Below are 16,619 nucleotides of genomic sequence, written 5' to 3'. Positions count from 1 at the left end.
GGAGAACCATGGCCTCAGATTTGGAGGTGCTGACTCTCATCCCGGCCATTTCACACTCAAACCGCCCCAATTCCTCCACAGCGATGTCACAAACGGATCTCCAGTTACAGGAAGCGTTTGGTTGCAGTTGTTGCTGCTAAAGGTGCCACAGCCAGCTATTCAGTCCAGGGGGATGTTACTTTTCCACACGGGTCATATGGGTGTTGGATAACTTTTTTTTTTTCAAAAAAAAACTATCTTTTAAACACTATTTTGTGTTTACTTAGGTTCTCCTTGTCTAATACTACATCTTGTAAGCTCTGAAACCATTCATTGTGTCTAATATGCAGTAATAGAGGAAATCAGGAAGGGGGCAAATACTTTTTCATGGCACTGTAGTAATAATACACGTGGTTCGAAGACAGAAGTACTTCTAACAGACTAACATAGTACTAAAATACATATTGATTGATACACATGGTACACAGACGGTAGTACCTCTTAACAGACTGAAGTAGTACCCCAGTACATATTGATACACAAGGTACAAAGACAACAGTACCTCTAACAGTACTAACATAGTGGCACAGTACATACTGATACACGTGGTACACAGATAACAGTGCCTCTAACAGTACTAACATAGTACCACAGTACATATTAATACACATGGTACACAGAAAACAGTGCCTCTAACCGAAGGTAGACTGCATATCATAACATAAAGACAGAGTATTTCTATTATTTAATTCTATATTGGATTGTGTGTGTGTGTGTGTGTGTGTGTAGCTGTATATTTGTCTGGCGTCTAAGTCCAGAGTTGACCATCAGTATGCGACAGCGTCTCTCTGACCTCCGACCACAGACAACACCACCACACAGATCTGGCAACCGCAGGTAACATATACACACACACACATACATGCAGGTAACATGTACACACATATACATGCAGGTAACATGTACACACATATATGTACATGCAGCTTGTACACACATACATACAGGTAATGTACATACATTCATGCAGGTAACATGTACACACACATATACATGCAGGTAACATGTACACATACATGCAGGTAACGTACACACACATATGTACATGCAAATAACGTACACACATATACATGCAGGTAACATGTACACACATATACATGCAGGTAACATGTACACATACATGCATGTAACGTACACATATATATGTACACGCACATTGACACACTCAGTTTTAATTCGTTGTAATTTAAAATTGGTTTTAATTTCGTTAGTTGACGCGTCATTGTGTGTGTTTGTGTGTGTGTGCGTGCGCGCTCATTCAGCAGTGGCAGGAGGGAGGTGCACAGCTCTCCTCCCATCATCACCATGTCATCTGACAGCGATAAGGAGGCAGAAGAAGAGGAGGAGGGGGAGGAGCCTCTCTGCCCATATATGGTCTCAGGGGGAAGTCAGGGGGAGGAGTCAGGTTGGTTGCCAAAACCACAGTGTCTTTCTCTTGACATCGCGTTTGGATTAAAGGAAATTATGTAGCCCGACTCTATGGTCAATATGGATAAAATAATTAATAATTAATGAAGAAACATCCCTCATCTCAGATTTAATGTATCCTAACTCCTCATTCACCACAGTGTCATAGTGATCCAGACAGTAACACAGTATCATAATGATCCAGACGGTAACACAGTATCATAGTGATCCAGACGGTAACACAGTATCATAATGATCCAGACAGTAACACAGTATCATAATGATCCAGACAGTAACACAGTATCATAGTGATCCAGACAGTAACACAGTATCATAGTGATCCAGACGGTAACACAGTATCATAATGATCCAGACAGTAACACAGTATCATAGTGATCCAGACGGTAACACAGTATCATAATGATCCAGACAGTAACACAGTATCATAGTGATCCAGACAGTAACACAGTATCATAGTGATCCAGACAGTAACACAGTATCATAATGATCCAGATGGTAACACAGGTTGGTATCCTAACTCCTCAGTCACTCACAGTGTCATAGTGATCCAGACGATAACACAGTGTCATAGTGATCCAGACGGTAACACAGTATCATAATGATCCAGACGATAACACAGTATCATAATGATCCAGACGATAACACAGTATCATAATGATCCAGACGATAATACAGTATCATAGTGATCCAGACGGTAACACAGTATCATAATGATCCAGATGGTAACACAGTATCATAATGATCCAGATGGTAACACAGGTTGTTATCCTAACTCCTCAGTCACTCACAGTATCATAATGATCCAGATGATAACACAGTATCATAGTGATCCAGACGGTAACACAGTGTCATAATGATCCAGACGGTAACACAGTATCATAATGATCCAGGTGGTAACACAGGTTGTTATCCTAACTCCTCAGTCACTCACAGTTTTGTAACACAGGTTGTGTGTGGCTCAGGCCATAGTAAAGTATTCTGGTTGTGTTGTGTTGGTTAGACATGTTGGATCAGAAGAACATCTCGCTCAACACCCAGCTCAGCAGAGAGGTCAGAAAGGTGAGTGCATGACCTTTGACCCCAAGGTGTGTCCTGTCATCTCTCTGCAGGACAGAATACAACTCACTGTTTAGCTGTCAGAGTTCATGATATTCACGTCTCAAGGTTTAACCCCTGCTTTCTCAGGAGGTCTCGGCGGGTCCACATCCCCCCCGCCGGCGCTGGTCCAGACGGACTGGGAGTGAAGACGGGGTTTTGATGGTCAAATCAATGTTGGACCTCCGCCAGCTGGAGTCCTACTCCCACACGAGCCAGAAGCAGAGCCAGGACCAGAACCAAGAGGCAGAGCAAGAGGAGGAGCCAGTCCTGGTATTGAACCTCATGGTCTCTCTCTCTCTCTCCCTCTCCCTCCCTCTCTCTCTCTCTCTCTCTCTCTCTCTCTCTCTCTCTCTCTCTCTCTCTCTCTCTCTCTCTCTCTCTCTGTCATGCTCTATCTCGCTGTCTCAATCTCTTTCTCTCCCCCTCTCTCTCTTTGTCTCTCTCTCTCTTTCTAACTATCTCTCGCTGTCTCTCTGTCTTTGTCTCGCTCTCTGTTTCTCACTCTCTTGCTGTCTCACTCTCTCTCTTTGTCTCTCTCTCTCTCTCTCTTTCTCTCCCCCTCTCTCTCTTTGTCTCTCTCTCTCTTTCTAACTATCTCTCGCTGTCTCTCTGTCTTTGTCTCGCTCTCTGTTTCTCACTCTCTTGCTGTCTCACTCTCTCTCTTTGTCTCTCTCTCTTTGTCTCTCTCTCTCTTTGTCTCTCTCTCTCTCTCTCTTTGTCTCTTTCTCACTATCTTGCTGTCTCTCTTTCTCACTCTATCTCTCGCTGTCTCACTCTCTCTCTCACTCTTTCTCTGTCTGTAACTGAATTTGAGTTTATTCTAAAGTTTCAGTTTTTGTTTAGCAGGGCCTTCTATCACATGATCCTCGCAGACCATGTGACCCTAGCATGTCATGTGATTAGAGCACATCATATGAGCAGGTCATGTGATTAGAGCACATCATATGAATGGGTCATGTGATTTAAATCATGTCATATGATCCCAGCCAGTCTGGACTCACACACATCACATTGTGTTCAAGCTGCTTTCAGAAATGATGCAGTTCAAATGTAATCCATTCTTAATACTCATACAGCCAATGGAAAACAGACTGAAATGTAAATTAATCAACCAGAGTGTACAGTCGTGTTAGCTCAGCCAGTCACATCTCTACAGTCTGATTCTAAAAACAGATCACAGGAGCACAATGAGATGCTGTGTTTCAGAAACCAGCTTTGTGTTTAACCACCGAAGGAACAAAACTCTTCTGCTTCCATGTTACTGCTGGGAAACTTAACCCTTTGCCCTGCCAACCCAGGTGGAGGACCGGAATGCCAGGAATTCCCCCTGCAGCCCGAGGAGGCGGAGCCAGGGAAGAGAGGTGGAGCTTTGCAGGCCCAGCCAGGAGCTGGGTAGCACTGTCAGCCTACAGGTGGCCTCTGCATGGGTAATAGAGACACACACACACTCACACATACACACACTCACAAATGTGTCACACACACACATACATACACACACACACTCACAAATGTGTCACACACACACATACATACACTCACACACACACACACACACACACACACACACACACTCACAAATGTGTCACACACACACATACATACACTCACACACACACACACACACACATCACACACACATTCACAAATGTGTCACACACACACATACATACACTCACACACACACACACACACACACACATCACACACACACTCACAAATGTGTCACACACACACATACATACACTCACACACACACACAAATGTGTCACACACACACATACATACACACACACACTCACAAATGTGTCACACACACACATACATACACTCACACACACACACACACACACACATCACACACACACTCACAAATGTGTCACACACACACATACTACATACACACACACACACTCACAAATGTGTCACACACACACATACATACACTCACACACACACACACACACACACACACTCACAAATGTGTCACACACACACATACATACACTCACACACACACACATACACTCACACACACACACACACACACACTCACAAATGTGTCACACACACACACTCACAAATGTGTCACACACACACATACACGCACAGGAGCTCACTTGCTCACAGATAGAGACATACACAGACACACTGATGTGTACACACAGTAACACATTTATAACAATGTTGGTCACGCATCAAAGACAGATTTATACACTCAGTTAGTACAGTAAACTAATGAGTCATGTAAATGGGATTTTTTGAGCTTTGTGCTGCTTTGTGTGTGTGTGTGTGTGTGTGTGTGTGTACACAAGGCTACTGTTGGTGTTCTTACCTGTGTTATGTGGATTTGTGTTTCTGTTTGTCTGTGGCCAGACTAAAGACAGTGAAGTGTCGACCAATCAGAGACCAGATTTCATCCTCCTCTCTCCTCAGACTCTGGATGGGGTGGGGGCTGTCCTGTACCCAGAAAGGTGGGAGGACCAGGTCAGCCTGGCTGGCAGGTACAAAACCTCCACAGTCCACCAGAACAAAACTGGTCCAGACTGAACTACTTTAGTCTAGCCTTGGTTTGAAATGATTTCTTTAGTTTTACTTTAATCATGTCATGCTCAAGTCTGTGAGGATATCCGTTCATCCTACATGGGGAGGTCCGAGGTGTGAGCGCTAATTTTAAGAGCAGTGCTGCTGGGGCTCATGGGGAGGTTGGTGAGAGGATTAGTTTACCTTAGCTTATGTTAGGTTTGCTTGGTTAATATTAGGATGCTCTATCTTAGGTTTGTTTATTTAACGGTCTATTCCGTTGCCTACCAACACAGAGCTCGGCAGTTCGACTCCCCGTGTTGCCTCTGGCTTGGTCAGGCGTCCCTACAGACACAATTGGCCGTGTCTGCGGGTGGGAAGCTGGATGTGGGTATGTGTCCTGGTCGCTGCTCTAGTACCTCCTCTGGTCGGTCGGGGCGCCTGTTTTGGGGGGGGGGACTGGGGGGACTAGCGTGGTCCTCCCATGCGCTATGTCCCCCTGGTGAAACTCCTCACTGTCAGGTGAAAAGAAGCGGCTGGTGACTCCACATGTATCGGAGGAGGCATGTGGTAGTCTACAGGTAGTCTGTGTCTGAAAGGTGCAATACTCAGATCAAACTGTGGAGGCAGTATAAAGGCAGTAACAACTAGTTAATGTCCAGTGATTTAATAAATATGTGACCGATGGCGGAAACATTAGAAGACAAGCTGACAGGGCTGTTTTAATCCACCAGTCAGACATCAAGACAAGTATGTGGATAATGTCTCTCATGTGGCAACCACCTAGCATACACGTAGCGTACACCTAGCATACACATAGCGTACACCTAGCATACGTGTCGTGCACACCTAGCATACATGTAGTGTACACCTAGCATACACGTAGCTTACACCTAGCATACACGTAGTGTACACCTAGCATACATGTAGCTTACACCTAGCATACACGTAGTGTACACCTAGCATACATGTAGCGTTCATGAAATAAAATATGCTTCAGGCCTAAAGGTGGAGATATCAAAAATGTTTCTGGCCAGAGGGTTTTGTTAGGATGTGTTTGGGTGTTCTTTGCTTAGAGTGTAAGGTGTGTCCCTGTGTGCCCTCAGTGAGTTCCAGGTGAAGGAGGCTCCCCGGGGCCCCGGGGTCCGCTGTGGGAGGGTACGGGCCTGCCAGGACAAACACAGCCCAGACAGCGCCTGTTCCCTGGGCTATTGCTCCTCCAGTCACCTGTCCAGCCCTGACAGACAGCCTGGAGAGGGTGAGACAGAAACACTGACAGACAGACATCACATGAACAGACAAGCCAGACAGACAGACTAACAGACATACTGACAGACTAACAGACAGACAGACAGACATCACATGAACAGACAAGCCAGACAGACAGACTAACAGACATACTGACAGACTAACAGACAGACAGACAGACATCAGCATAAACAGACAGACCGACTAATGGACAGTAGGGCTGTCAAAACTGGCCAAAAATGACATTGAATTACTCTTTCTAAAAAAACACATATAGGTTCGAACCCATTCGAATATATACACACACCGGGTTTTTTTGTTTGGAAACCGTCAGTGGTGTTATAAAAGTGCTCAACAAATGAGGAGTGGGATATCAATATAGATGTAGGAAAAAAACTTTTAATACATAGCAGTACAAGCTTGTTTTGTGCGCTGTGCACTCATCAGCTGCAAATGTGATTTGTTGTAATGTGATTTGTTGAATCATATTACAACAAATTACAATCATTAATAATAATTAATAATGTGATTCAACAAATCACATTACAACAAATCACATTAGCAGCTGATGAGTGTGTGACGCATGAAACAAGCTTGTACTGCTATGTATTAAGTTTTTTCCTACACATATATTGATATCCCACTCCTCATTTGTTGAGCACTTTATCAACACCGTTGACGGTTTCCGAAAAAGAAAAAAACGCTATCTCTACACACACATACACACATACACACACACACACATATATATATATATATATATATACACACACACACACACACACACACACACACACACACACATATATATATATATATATATATATATATATATATGTGTGTAGAGATAGCGTTTTTTTTAAAAATTATTTTTCCCCAATTTTATTTGGCCAATTACCCCACTCTTCCGAGCCGTCCCGGTCTCTGCTCCACCCCCTCTGCTGATCCGGGGAGGGCTGCAGACTACCACATGCCTCCTCCCATACATGTGGAGTCACCAGCTGCCTCTTTTCACCTGACAGTGAGGAGTTTCACCAGGGGGACGTAGCGCGTGGGAGGATCACGCTATTTCCCCTCAGTTCCCCCTCCCCTCCAAACAGGCGCCCCGACCGACCAAAGGAGGCGCTAGTGCAGCGACCAGGACACACACCCACATCCGGCTCCCCACCTGCAGACATGGCCACGTGTCGGGTGGTCGGGTGTCTGTAGGGACACCCGACCAAGCCGGAGGTAACACTGGGATTCAAACCGGCGATCTCCGTGTTGGTAGCCAACGGAATAGGCCACCATGCCACCCGGATACCCAGTTGAATATATTTTTGCACATATTTTGGAGATATGCCCTTAGGTTACTAGTGGGACGCTAAGCTAACTAGCTTACCTAGCTTGCGTCTTTATCTCAAGGTTCCACAATTTTTCCATTTTCTGACCAGAATCCGAAGTATTTCCAGGCAGGGCTTTTTAGACGGTTCGGGGGGGAAAACCACTCTCTCTGTGGCCAAGCTGGGTTGTGAACTGTCTGCCGTCTGTACCACACGGTTGTTGTTGAATTAGTCGCTCCTTCAGCTTGACCTGAATTTCCTTTTCAACCAGTGAAAGTGATGTTGAGTGACATGTGTCCGCCATGCAGCGTATTCAGTGCTGCGGCCAGGGCTCTCACCAGAGTTCACAAGGCGGACAGCTGCGGTGGGGCTTTTTTTTCCACAGCAAATATTAATTTTCACACTCCAGTGTCTGTTGATGGACAGACAGCGACATGACTGACAGACAGACAGACAGACAGATGAACGAACAGACAGTGAACTCTCTCCGGATCTGTCCTCAGACTCAGAGCCCATAGAGCTGCTCAGCATAGATGGAAACTCCTCCGAGCTGGAGGAGGAAGAGGAGGAGGAAGAGGGGGGGGAAGGAGGAGGCGGTGAAAGGAGAAAGGAGGACCAGAAGAGCTCAGACCAGGAGGCCTTCCTCAGACAACACTTTGTGACCCTGGCTGACCTCGCAGGCTCAGGTACAACACACACACACACATTCCTACCAGCTGACCGGCGTCCTGGTTTGAACATGGAAACAAAGCGTGCACGTTACAAGTTTATAAAACTAAGCAGCACGCTTTCTTTCTTTTTAACAAAGCTGGAAGAACAGCATCAAGCTGGTCTCACTACCGCTGACTGACTGATAACAGCCTGGCATACCAGAGCCGAGTCTCTCTATAGATGTGCAGAACATCAAGGCTCAGCGTTCTCGGTTTTTATTTTTCAAAGCCATCCAGCATGCTGAATATCGCCACAAGAGGACACTGTTACATAACCTCGCACGAACAGGAACAAATTTTGGATCCGTTGAAACATAAAATCCGGATGAAAACGAGTTTAAACCAATCTGCTCCTTTTAAAAAATCCGGGTATTTTTCGGTGAAAATCGGTAAAAAGCGAAAACGCTGAGCCTTGAGAACAGTTAAAGCAAACCTGCCTTGTCAAAAGACAATTAACTTGTAACTGGCTTTACTGTCTGTCTGCTGCTTTTAGCTTATTAATCCTCCTCTCTTTATATGGAAACCCTATATATATATATATATATATATATATACACACACACATATACATATACATATACACACATACATATAATATGTATATGTATATATACATATATATACATATGTACATATACATATATATATATATGTATGTGTATGTGTGTGTGTGTGTATATACTATATATATATACCTCTGCCAGTCATAGTGCCAACATTCAAAGTTCCAACTCTCACCTCCACACTCCTACCCTTCCTCCCCTCCCGCTGCTTCTCCTTCGCCCAACAGTAGCATAGTTTCCACCGGCACCCTGCTGGCCAACAGTACCAGTGGCGGTCATTGGAAACCCGGGCCTCGACCGATCCGATGTGGAAATCTGTCTGTGAATATTCGCATTCATGCAGGTCACGGTTATCCAAAGGAAATGAATCAAGTGCAACTGGACTTGGTATATATCCGTGAAGACGTTTCGCCTCTCATCCAAGAAGCTTCCTCAGTTCCTGCCTTTCTGACTAGACCAAGCTAGTCTGACTAGACCAAGCTAGTCTGACTGGCTCTTTTTCACAAAGAGCCAGTCAGACTAGCTTGGTCTAGTCAGAAAGGCAGGAACTGAGGAAGCCTCTTGGATGAGAGGCGAAACGTCTTCACGGATATATACCAAGTCCAGTTGCACTTGATTCAACTCCTTTGGATATGGAAATCTGATTTATGATCTGCATATTTGATTTGGCAAAGATTTTACGCCGGATGCTCTTCCTGATGCAACCCTCCCCTGACGCACACTGGCTTGTGCATCCTTTTCGTTTGTCTTCATTCAGAAAGACGCTATCAAAACGCCCCACAGTAAAATGCTGCCATGGCTCTTCGTTGCTAAAGGCTGATTCCTGTTTTTTACAATTTGGGTCTTATTTTTGTAATTTTTCTCATCATACATATCAGTTATGACATCATCTTACTCAACAACCTCAGCTTCAACACACTAAACGTGCACTTGTGTGTGTGTGTGTGTGTGTGTGTGTGTGTGTGTGTGTGTGTGTGTGTGTGTGTGTGTGTGTTTTCTCAGTAGGAAGCCTTGGCAAATCTTCTCAGGGATCCAGTGAGAACATCAGCATCTCCTCGATGTTTCTCTCTCAGGCTTCCACCAGCAGGTGAAACCTCCTCATTCACTCCCCCTTTTTATTCTCCATTTGGCTTCACTTTCCCATTCACATAACACACACTGTTCCTCACCTCCTCTTCTGTTCTACAGGACTGTCTTTCCATTCCCCTCTAAGCCCAGTGGTGCAGCAGCAGGAGGGGGAGGAGGCGGTGGTGGGGAGGTGAAGGGCCGACCGCCAGTTTCGGAGGTCCGACCCCTGATGGATCAGAACCAGCCCAGGACCCAAGAGAGGAAACTCTCCTGGAACCAGGACGGAATCCCACCTTCTCCTTCTCCTTCTCCTCCTCCTCAGAATCAGAGCCAGGCTGTTGAGGAGTGCGCCGCTCATGGCAGGCAAGAGATCGAGGCTCATTCAGAGAAGAGCTCCTCGACTGCCCGGCCGTCCCCACTGAGGAGGAAGGTGCAGGGGGTCGTGGAGTCCAGGAGGACCACAGGGGCAACGGCCCGTGCCATTGCCTCCCACCTCAACTGCTCCGGCCTTCGCAAGGCCCAGTCTGTCCACAGCCTGCTCCCCGACGGAGGTGAGTCCACTTCAGCCAACCAACCACAGACTAACAAACCTAAGAAAGAGTGGTCGTGTAGAATAACGTTCGTATTCATGAGGTCCACCACGTGGTTCTGCTCAGCTCTGGTTTTATTCAGCTGACTTTGACAAGTCTGATTTTCCTCGACGTGCTAAACAACGTGATGTTTACATTCTCTTCCGCTTTCTCTCTCTCTCTCCTTCTCAGCTGACCAGCCTGTCCCTCGGCCATCCAGAGAGGTTACCCCCCTCCCCCAGCCCCTGCCCCAGCGCCCCACCACCCTGCCCTCCACCCCCAGACGGTCCCTCGCCACAGCGACCCCACATCTTTCCAACCCCGCTTCCCCCAGGTCTCCTAGCAGTGCCACTGCCGGGGGCGTAACCGCAGCAACGACAGCCTCGGTTACACCCCGGAAATCACCCTGCACTCGCTCCTACATGAGTCCCACTACCAGCTCCATGGCCAAGATGTCCCGCTCCGTCTCCCTGGGTGACAGCCTCAATGTCCCCGATGATCCCCAGGATGCAGAGGGGGCAGAGGACTGCCAGATCTCCGATGGGACGTCATCAACGGTGTCGTTGGGAGCAGCGCCGGCTATGTCCTCCCAAGGCAGAGCCCCTCCCTCTCCCTCTTCGACCACACCCCTGAACACTCCCATGCATGCTGCTGTCATTCCTACCCTCATCTCTGGCTCCTCCTCCTCCTCTGTTGGTAGCCATGGGAACCAGACGGCACCTCCCCTCCGGGGCCTGCAGGTGAGGCTGAGCAGCAGCACACGCCCCCAGCTCAGCATGGACATCAGCCGGCCCCTCCCCGATAAACCCTTCTGCCCTTCCTCCCCCCGCCCGCCCCCCATCAGCGCCCGCCCGCTGCAGAGCCAGCAGACCCCAAACCCGCCTCCAAGCATTCCGCCACAGAGCGCCGCCCCAGAGCACCAGACCGCTGACATACTTGGTCCCACCGCAGAGCTGTGTGTCCAGGGCCAGAGCCCCCTGGTGGAGAGGAGACCCAAGGAGGAGCAGGATGAGGAGCAAGGAGACAACTCAGGTTCGCTCTGGTACCACTTTGTCCCTCATCTTCATCTTCCTTCCTCTCTCTCTCTCTCTCTCTCGCTCATTTTGAAGTTTAATATTTGATTGGCACTCCTGTTAAACCCTCTTCGGTTATGAAGGACAGGTTACACACAGACGGGTCAAACAGACTGACAACAGTTCTTCCTCCTCTTCTGTTCCTGCGTGTTGTACCTATCTGCAGTGGAAGTAATGCTTCTAGCTTGGCTGGTGCTCGAGCAAGAGTAATTTCTTTCTCTCTCTCTCTCTCTCTCTCTCTCTCTCTCTCTCTCTCTCTCTCTCTCTCTCTCTCTCTCTCTCTCTCTGTCTCTCTCTCTCTCTCTCTCTCTCTCTCTCTCTCTCTCTCTCTCTCTCTCTCTCTGTCTCTCTCTCTCTCTCTCCAGATGTGTCTTTGAGTTTGGAGTCTTGCAAAGCGGTCGCTGGGGAATTCCAGAGCTCCTTCAGGAAGGCAACACAACTTTACAGTCTGGTGAGTCTGTTTCTGATTATTATTGTTATTATTATTATTGCTGTTGTTGTTGTTGTTGTTATTATTACCAGCAGCAGTAGTTGTATTTTATTATTACCGAATTAACTGAACAAATATTGGTAGTCAAAATTACAAAATTGAAGAAAATTTACTTAATTGAGCCTCATTCATTAAAATTCATATCAATTTATGCTGTGTGTGTGTGTGTGTGTGTGTGTGTGTGTGTGTGTGTGTGTGTGTGTGTGTGTGTGTGTGTGTGTGTGTGTGTTTAAACCCACCTCAAGTTAAACAGCCCCTCCCCTGGCTCCTCCCCCGAGCAGCAGGAGATGGCCAGGCTCCTATCGGAGGTTTTCCACATCGTGAAGGTGGAGCTGAACTCGCTGCCGCTCTCTGAACCAGACTGTCAGGCTGCGAAGCCCGCAGGCCCACCGTGCATGCTGGGTAACGGAGTCAGCCGAGGAGGTGCAGGAGAGGAGAGGACCCTGGCTCTCCTAGAGGAGTACTCCCAGCTCCTCCTGCAGGCGGTGGAGAAAAGACTGGACCACAAACTCTCCTAGATATTCTTCTTCCTCCTCCTCCTCCTCTTTCACTACTGCCATGCCCCCCCCCCGCTCTCGACTCTGGAGGATCTTCAGCCATTTTGTTTTCTTGTTATTTTGGAGTTCAGTTGTTTCGAAGGATTTTATCGTCTTAATCTGTCGACACGGTGGGATTTTAGATCTTTTTAGGACAAAAGAAACTTTTTTTAACAGTTGTTTTTCTAAAAGTGCAAGAAGTTTTTTCTCACATTTCCTACTTCTGAACTATGGATCATTTGGGGACACACACACACACACACACACACACACACAGGTAGACAGGAAGCCATTTCCGTTGCAGGACAGGTCATGTGTCATGTCTTCTGTTCTCCAGAAGGCTGGACCACCACATGGGCACATGTTCTCCTGTGTGGACCACCTCTCCTTCCTTCTGCTTCGTCCTCCCCGACTCCTCCCGGGTGCAGGAAGAGGAGTCGCTTTGTTTTGCTCCGAGCCAGCTGGGACCAGAATCTGTTCCTCAGTTGCCGGGTTGGCGTCCACCTCCAGGATACAGTTGAAAAACGGCACTGTTAGAGATTTAATGCCGAAACTACAAACCCAGTTTAACTGTGGCGGCAGTGGGAGTTGTTTTTATCTTTTTTTGAGTTTGCAGGAGAACCTTTGGCTGAAGGTTAAACCCCACTTAAGACCCGAAACACAGAGACTGAACCCTGAAGATGTGATTCCTTTCTTTTTTCTTCCAGGTGTAGGAGAGTGTAACTGAGTCGTGTGTGTGTGTGTGTGTGTGTGTGTGTGTGTGTGTGTGTGTGTGTGTCTTGATGCATGCTCAACAATCCAGGTATAGAAATCCCAGAAAGTTGAATCAGTTCATCTGGACACGGTGTTTACTGAGAGATGTCTCATCACTCATGTCAGTGACCTCTTCAGTCTCAGCAGGTCTGTAGTCATTTGGATACAGGATACAGGTCTGTAGTCATTTGGATACAGGATACAGGTCTGTAGTCAGTAAGACAGGATACAGGTCTGTAGTCATTTGGATACAGGATACAGGTCTGTAGTCATTTGGATACAGGATACAGGTCTGTAGTCATTTGGATACAGGATACAGGTCTGTAGTCATTTGGATACAGGATACAGGTCTGTAGTCGTTAAGACAGGATACAGGTCTGTAGTCATTAAGACAGGATACAGGTCTGTAGTCATTTGGATACAGGATACAGGTCTGTAGTCATTTGGATACAGGATACAGGTCTGTAGTCAGTAAGACAGGATACAGGTCTGTAGTCATTTGGATACAGGATACAGGTCTGTAGTCGTTAAGACAGGATACAGGTCTGTAGTCATTTGGATACAGGATACAGGTCTGTAGTCGTTAAGACAGGATACAGGTCTGTAGTCATTTGGATACAGGATACAGGTCTGTAGTCGTTAAGACAGGATACAGGTCTGTAGTCATTAAGACAGGATACAGGTCTGTAGTCAGTAAGACAGGATACAGGTCTGTAGTCATTTGGATACAGGATACAGGTCTGTAGTCAGTAAGACAGGATACAGGTCTGTAGTCATTTGGATACAGGATACAGGTCTGTAGTCATTTGGATACAGGATACAGGTCTGTAGTCAGTAAGACAGGATACAGGTCTGTAGTCATTTGGATACAGGATACAGGTCTGTAGTCGTTAAGACAGGATACAGGTCTGTAGTCATTAAGACAGGATACAGGTCTTTAGTCAGTAAGACAGGATACAGGTCTGTAGTCAGTAAGACAGGATACAGGTCTGTAGTCAGTAGGACACAGGGTATTTTTTGGGTCCAGGCACAGTAAGGGTTTCCTTGAAGCATGTAGGAACCACACATACTGACGACGTCAGGTTAAAAATGTCTGTAACAACATTGGATAGCTGACCAGAGCAGGTCGTAAGGACACGAGGTGGGACGCCATGTGGGCCGGCAGCGCTGCGTGCTTAGAAAGATTGAAGAGCCTTACTCTCGCCGGCCTCTGTCCTGTGATGTGTCACCTCGTTGAGCGAAAGGTTCTGTGTATTGTCTGGCGGTCCTGAGTTACCCTCAAAAGTGGGCGTGGAACCCGTTCAGGTCATCCGGGAGTGAAGCAGCGGTGTTGGTAAAACCGCCGGGCTTGGGTTTGTAGTCCTTTATCGCTCACAGTCCCTGCCACATGTGCCCGGACTCCCCGCCGTTGTAATGCTGTTTTAGTTTGTTCCGGCGGTGTTTTCTGGCTGACTTGATGGCGTTCCTCGGCACGTTCCTGGCTTCCTTTTAGCGGTCCTTATCCGCGTCTTTAAAATGGCAGTCCTTTCTTTTAGCTTAACCGAATGTCGCTATAAATCCAAGTTCCTGATTCGGAGAGGAGCAGATGGTACGAGTGGGAATACCGGTGTCCACACAGAATTTCACACAGTCAGTGGCCGTATCGGCGTGTTCGTTCAGGTTCAGAGGGTTCCTAAGAACCGACCAGTCTGTTGAATCAAAACAGCCCTGAAGTCTGAGCTCATTTTCCCCCGACCAGCACTGCACTGTCCTCAAGGTGGGTTTCTCGCTCTGAACCTTCTGCTTGTTAACAGGTAGCAAGAGCACAGATTAATGGTCCGATTTCCCAAAAAGAGGCCATGGGATAGGCCTAGACCTGTACGCCGCCTTGATAGTGGAGGAGCCGTGGTCCAAGATCTTGTCTCCCCTGGTTGGACAGCTGACATGCTGGAAATACTCAGGTGGCACCGATTTGAGGCTGCAGTGTTTGAAGTCCCCCACCACAGTGGAAGTAGCCTGTGGATGCTGGTCTCTTCGCCACTGAGTGCCGTAGAGCGCTTCCAGAGCTACTGCTGTGCTGGCTTGTGGTGGACCACGAACAGCAGTGAACAGGCCAGGGGGGAATTCTGTTGGTAGATCAAATGGTCGACACCTGATTGTAAGATGTTCCAACACCGGCGAACAAGGCCGGGAGATGACTTCCATATCGGTGCACCACGAGTTGTTAACCCCAAAACTTACTCCGCCACCTTTTACCACACCAGTGCCATGACCATCAACTGGAGCTCCAGTGGATGTGTGTGTTGTTCACAGAGGCCTGCAGAGTGGTTGCAGTCACAGCATCGTAGGATGGTGACGGAGGTACTCTTCGCCCCCCTCGGTTCAGCGATGGTCGCTCCCTCTTCACATAGTCGGCCTCTCTGACTAAACCTTGTGTCCAGATGAACAGATTCAACTTTCTGGGATATGTGTGTGTGTGTGTGTGTGTGTGTGTGTGTGTGTGTGTGTGTGTGTGTGTGTGTGTGTATGTGTGTTTTGTCAGGTTGAAATAGGCCCAGGAGAGCCGTTGGACGGTACAGTTTGTTTGACTACTGATGGTGTCGATGACCTTTCCCGTCGCTATGGTAACGACCCGCTGCGACCTCACCCCAGTGTTAGCGGTTCTGTGTTTGGGGAGAGAACCTCGTGTCTCCACAGAAACTTCATTTGTAAAGTGTCGGCCGTGTGTTTAACGGCTTTGACAGCACAGACAACACACCTTGTTGTTCCGGCTGCAGTGGCGGCGGCTGTGGCGGCGGCTGTGGCGGCGGCTGTGGCGCGTGTCGGGGGGGAACAGTGACCAGAGGTTCAAGTCCATGTAAAATGTTCCGTTTGATATGTAAAGACGTCGAGGTGTGAAGTTGAAAGTGATGTCTTGTTTTGGTTTTGTTGTTTTTTAATGACTTCTCGTTGTCACCCAAACTTGATGGGCGATATGAAAATACCGTCACGAGAAGAGAAGCGGTTTCATCTGCATAGAATCAAATCGCCGATCAAAAATGTTCGATGTCAGTTTCTCCAGAATGAATTCAGGTTAACTTTTCATGTTCTCTTGGGGAAACACAGAAAACCGAACCACGGAAACCCTCCAGGAGCGGCCATTTCTGTTGAACACTACCAGGTCTCTGATTGGTTGATGCCAGTAATGACATCATCGGAGAGCATTGGGCATATGGACATA

The 16,619-nt window shown here is 47.3% G+C and overlaps 1 protein-coding gene across 1 annotated transcript in view; it reads left to right on the top strand.

Annotated features, from left to right (window-relative positions):
- Positions 1-12,649, top strand: part of mapkbp1 (mitogen-activated protein kinase binding protein 1) — a 90,606-nt gene extending 77,957 nt beyond the window's left edge. The window contains exons 20-32 of the mRNA XM_056296292.1: positions 769-876; positions 1,305-1,444; positions 2,468-2,526; positions 2,653-2,835; positions 3,864-3,992; positions 4,942-5,069; positions 6,195-6,346; positions 8,162-8,344; positions 9,937-10,018; positions 10,120-10,550; positions 10,761-11,600; positions 12,007-12,092; positions 12,377-12,649. Of these exons, the coding sequence (XP_056152267.1) occupies positions 769-876; positions 1,305-1,444; positions 2,468-2,526; positions 2,653-2,835; positions 3,864-3,992; positions 4,942-5,069; positions 6,195-6,346; positions 8,162-8,344; positions 9,937-10,018; positions 10,120-10,550; positions 10,761-11,600; positions 12,007-12,092; positions 12,377-12,649 (2,794 nt within the window). The remainder of the gene's footprint in view (positions 1-768; positions 877-1,304; positions 1,445-2,467; positions 2,527-2,652; positions 2,836-3,863; positions 3,993-4,941; positions 5,070-6,194; positions 6,347-8,161; positions 8,345-9,936; positions 10,019-10,119; positions 10,551-10,760; positions 11,601-12,006; positions 12,093-12,376) is intronic.
- The last annotated feature ends 3,970 nt before the right edge of the window (positions 12,650-16,619 follow it).

Source organism: Lampris incognitus, chromosome 16 (genome assembly GCF_029633865.1).
Source record: "Lampris incognitus isolate fLamInc1 chromosome 16, fLamInc1.hap2, whole genome shotgun sequence".
NCBI lineage: Eukaryota > Metazoa > Chordata > Actinopteri > Lampriformes > Lampridae > Lampris > Lampris incognitus.
This window is presented reverse-complemented; position numbering and strand designations above follow the sequence as displayed.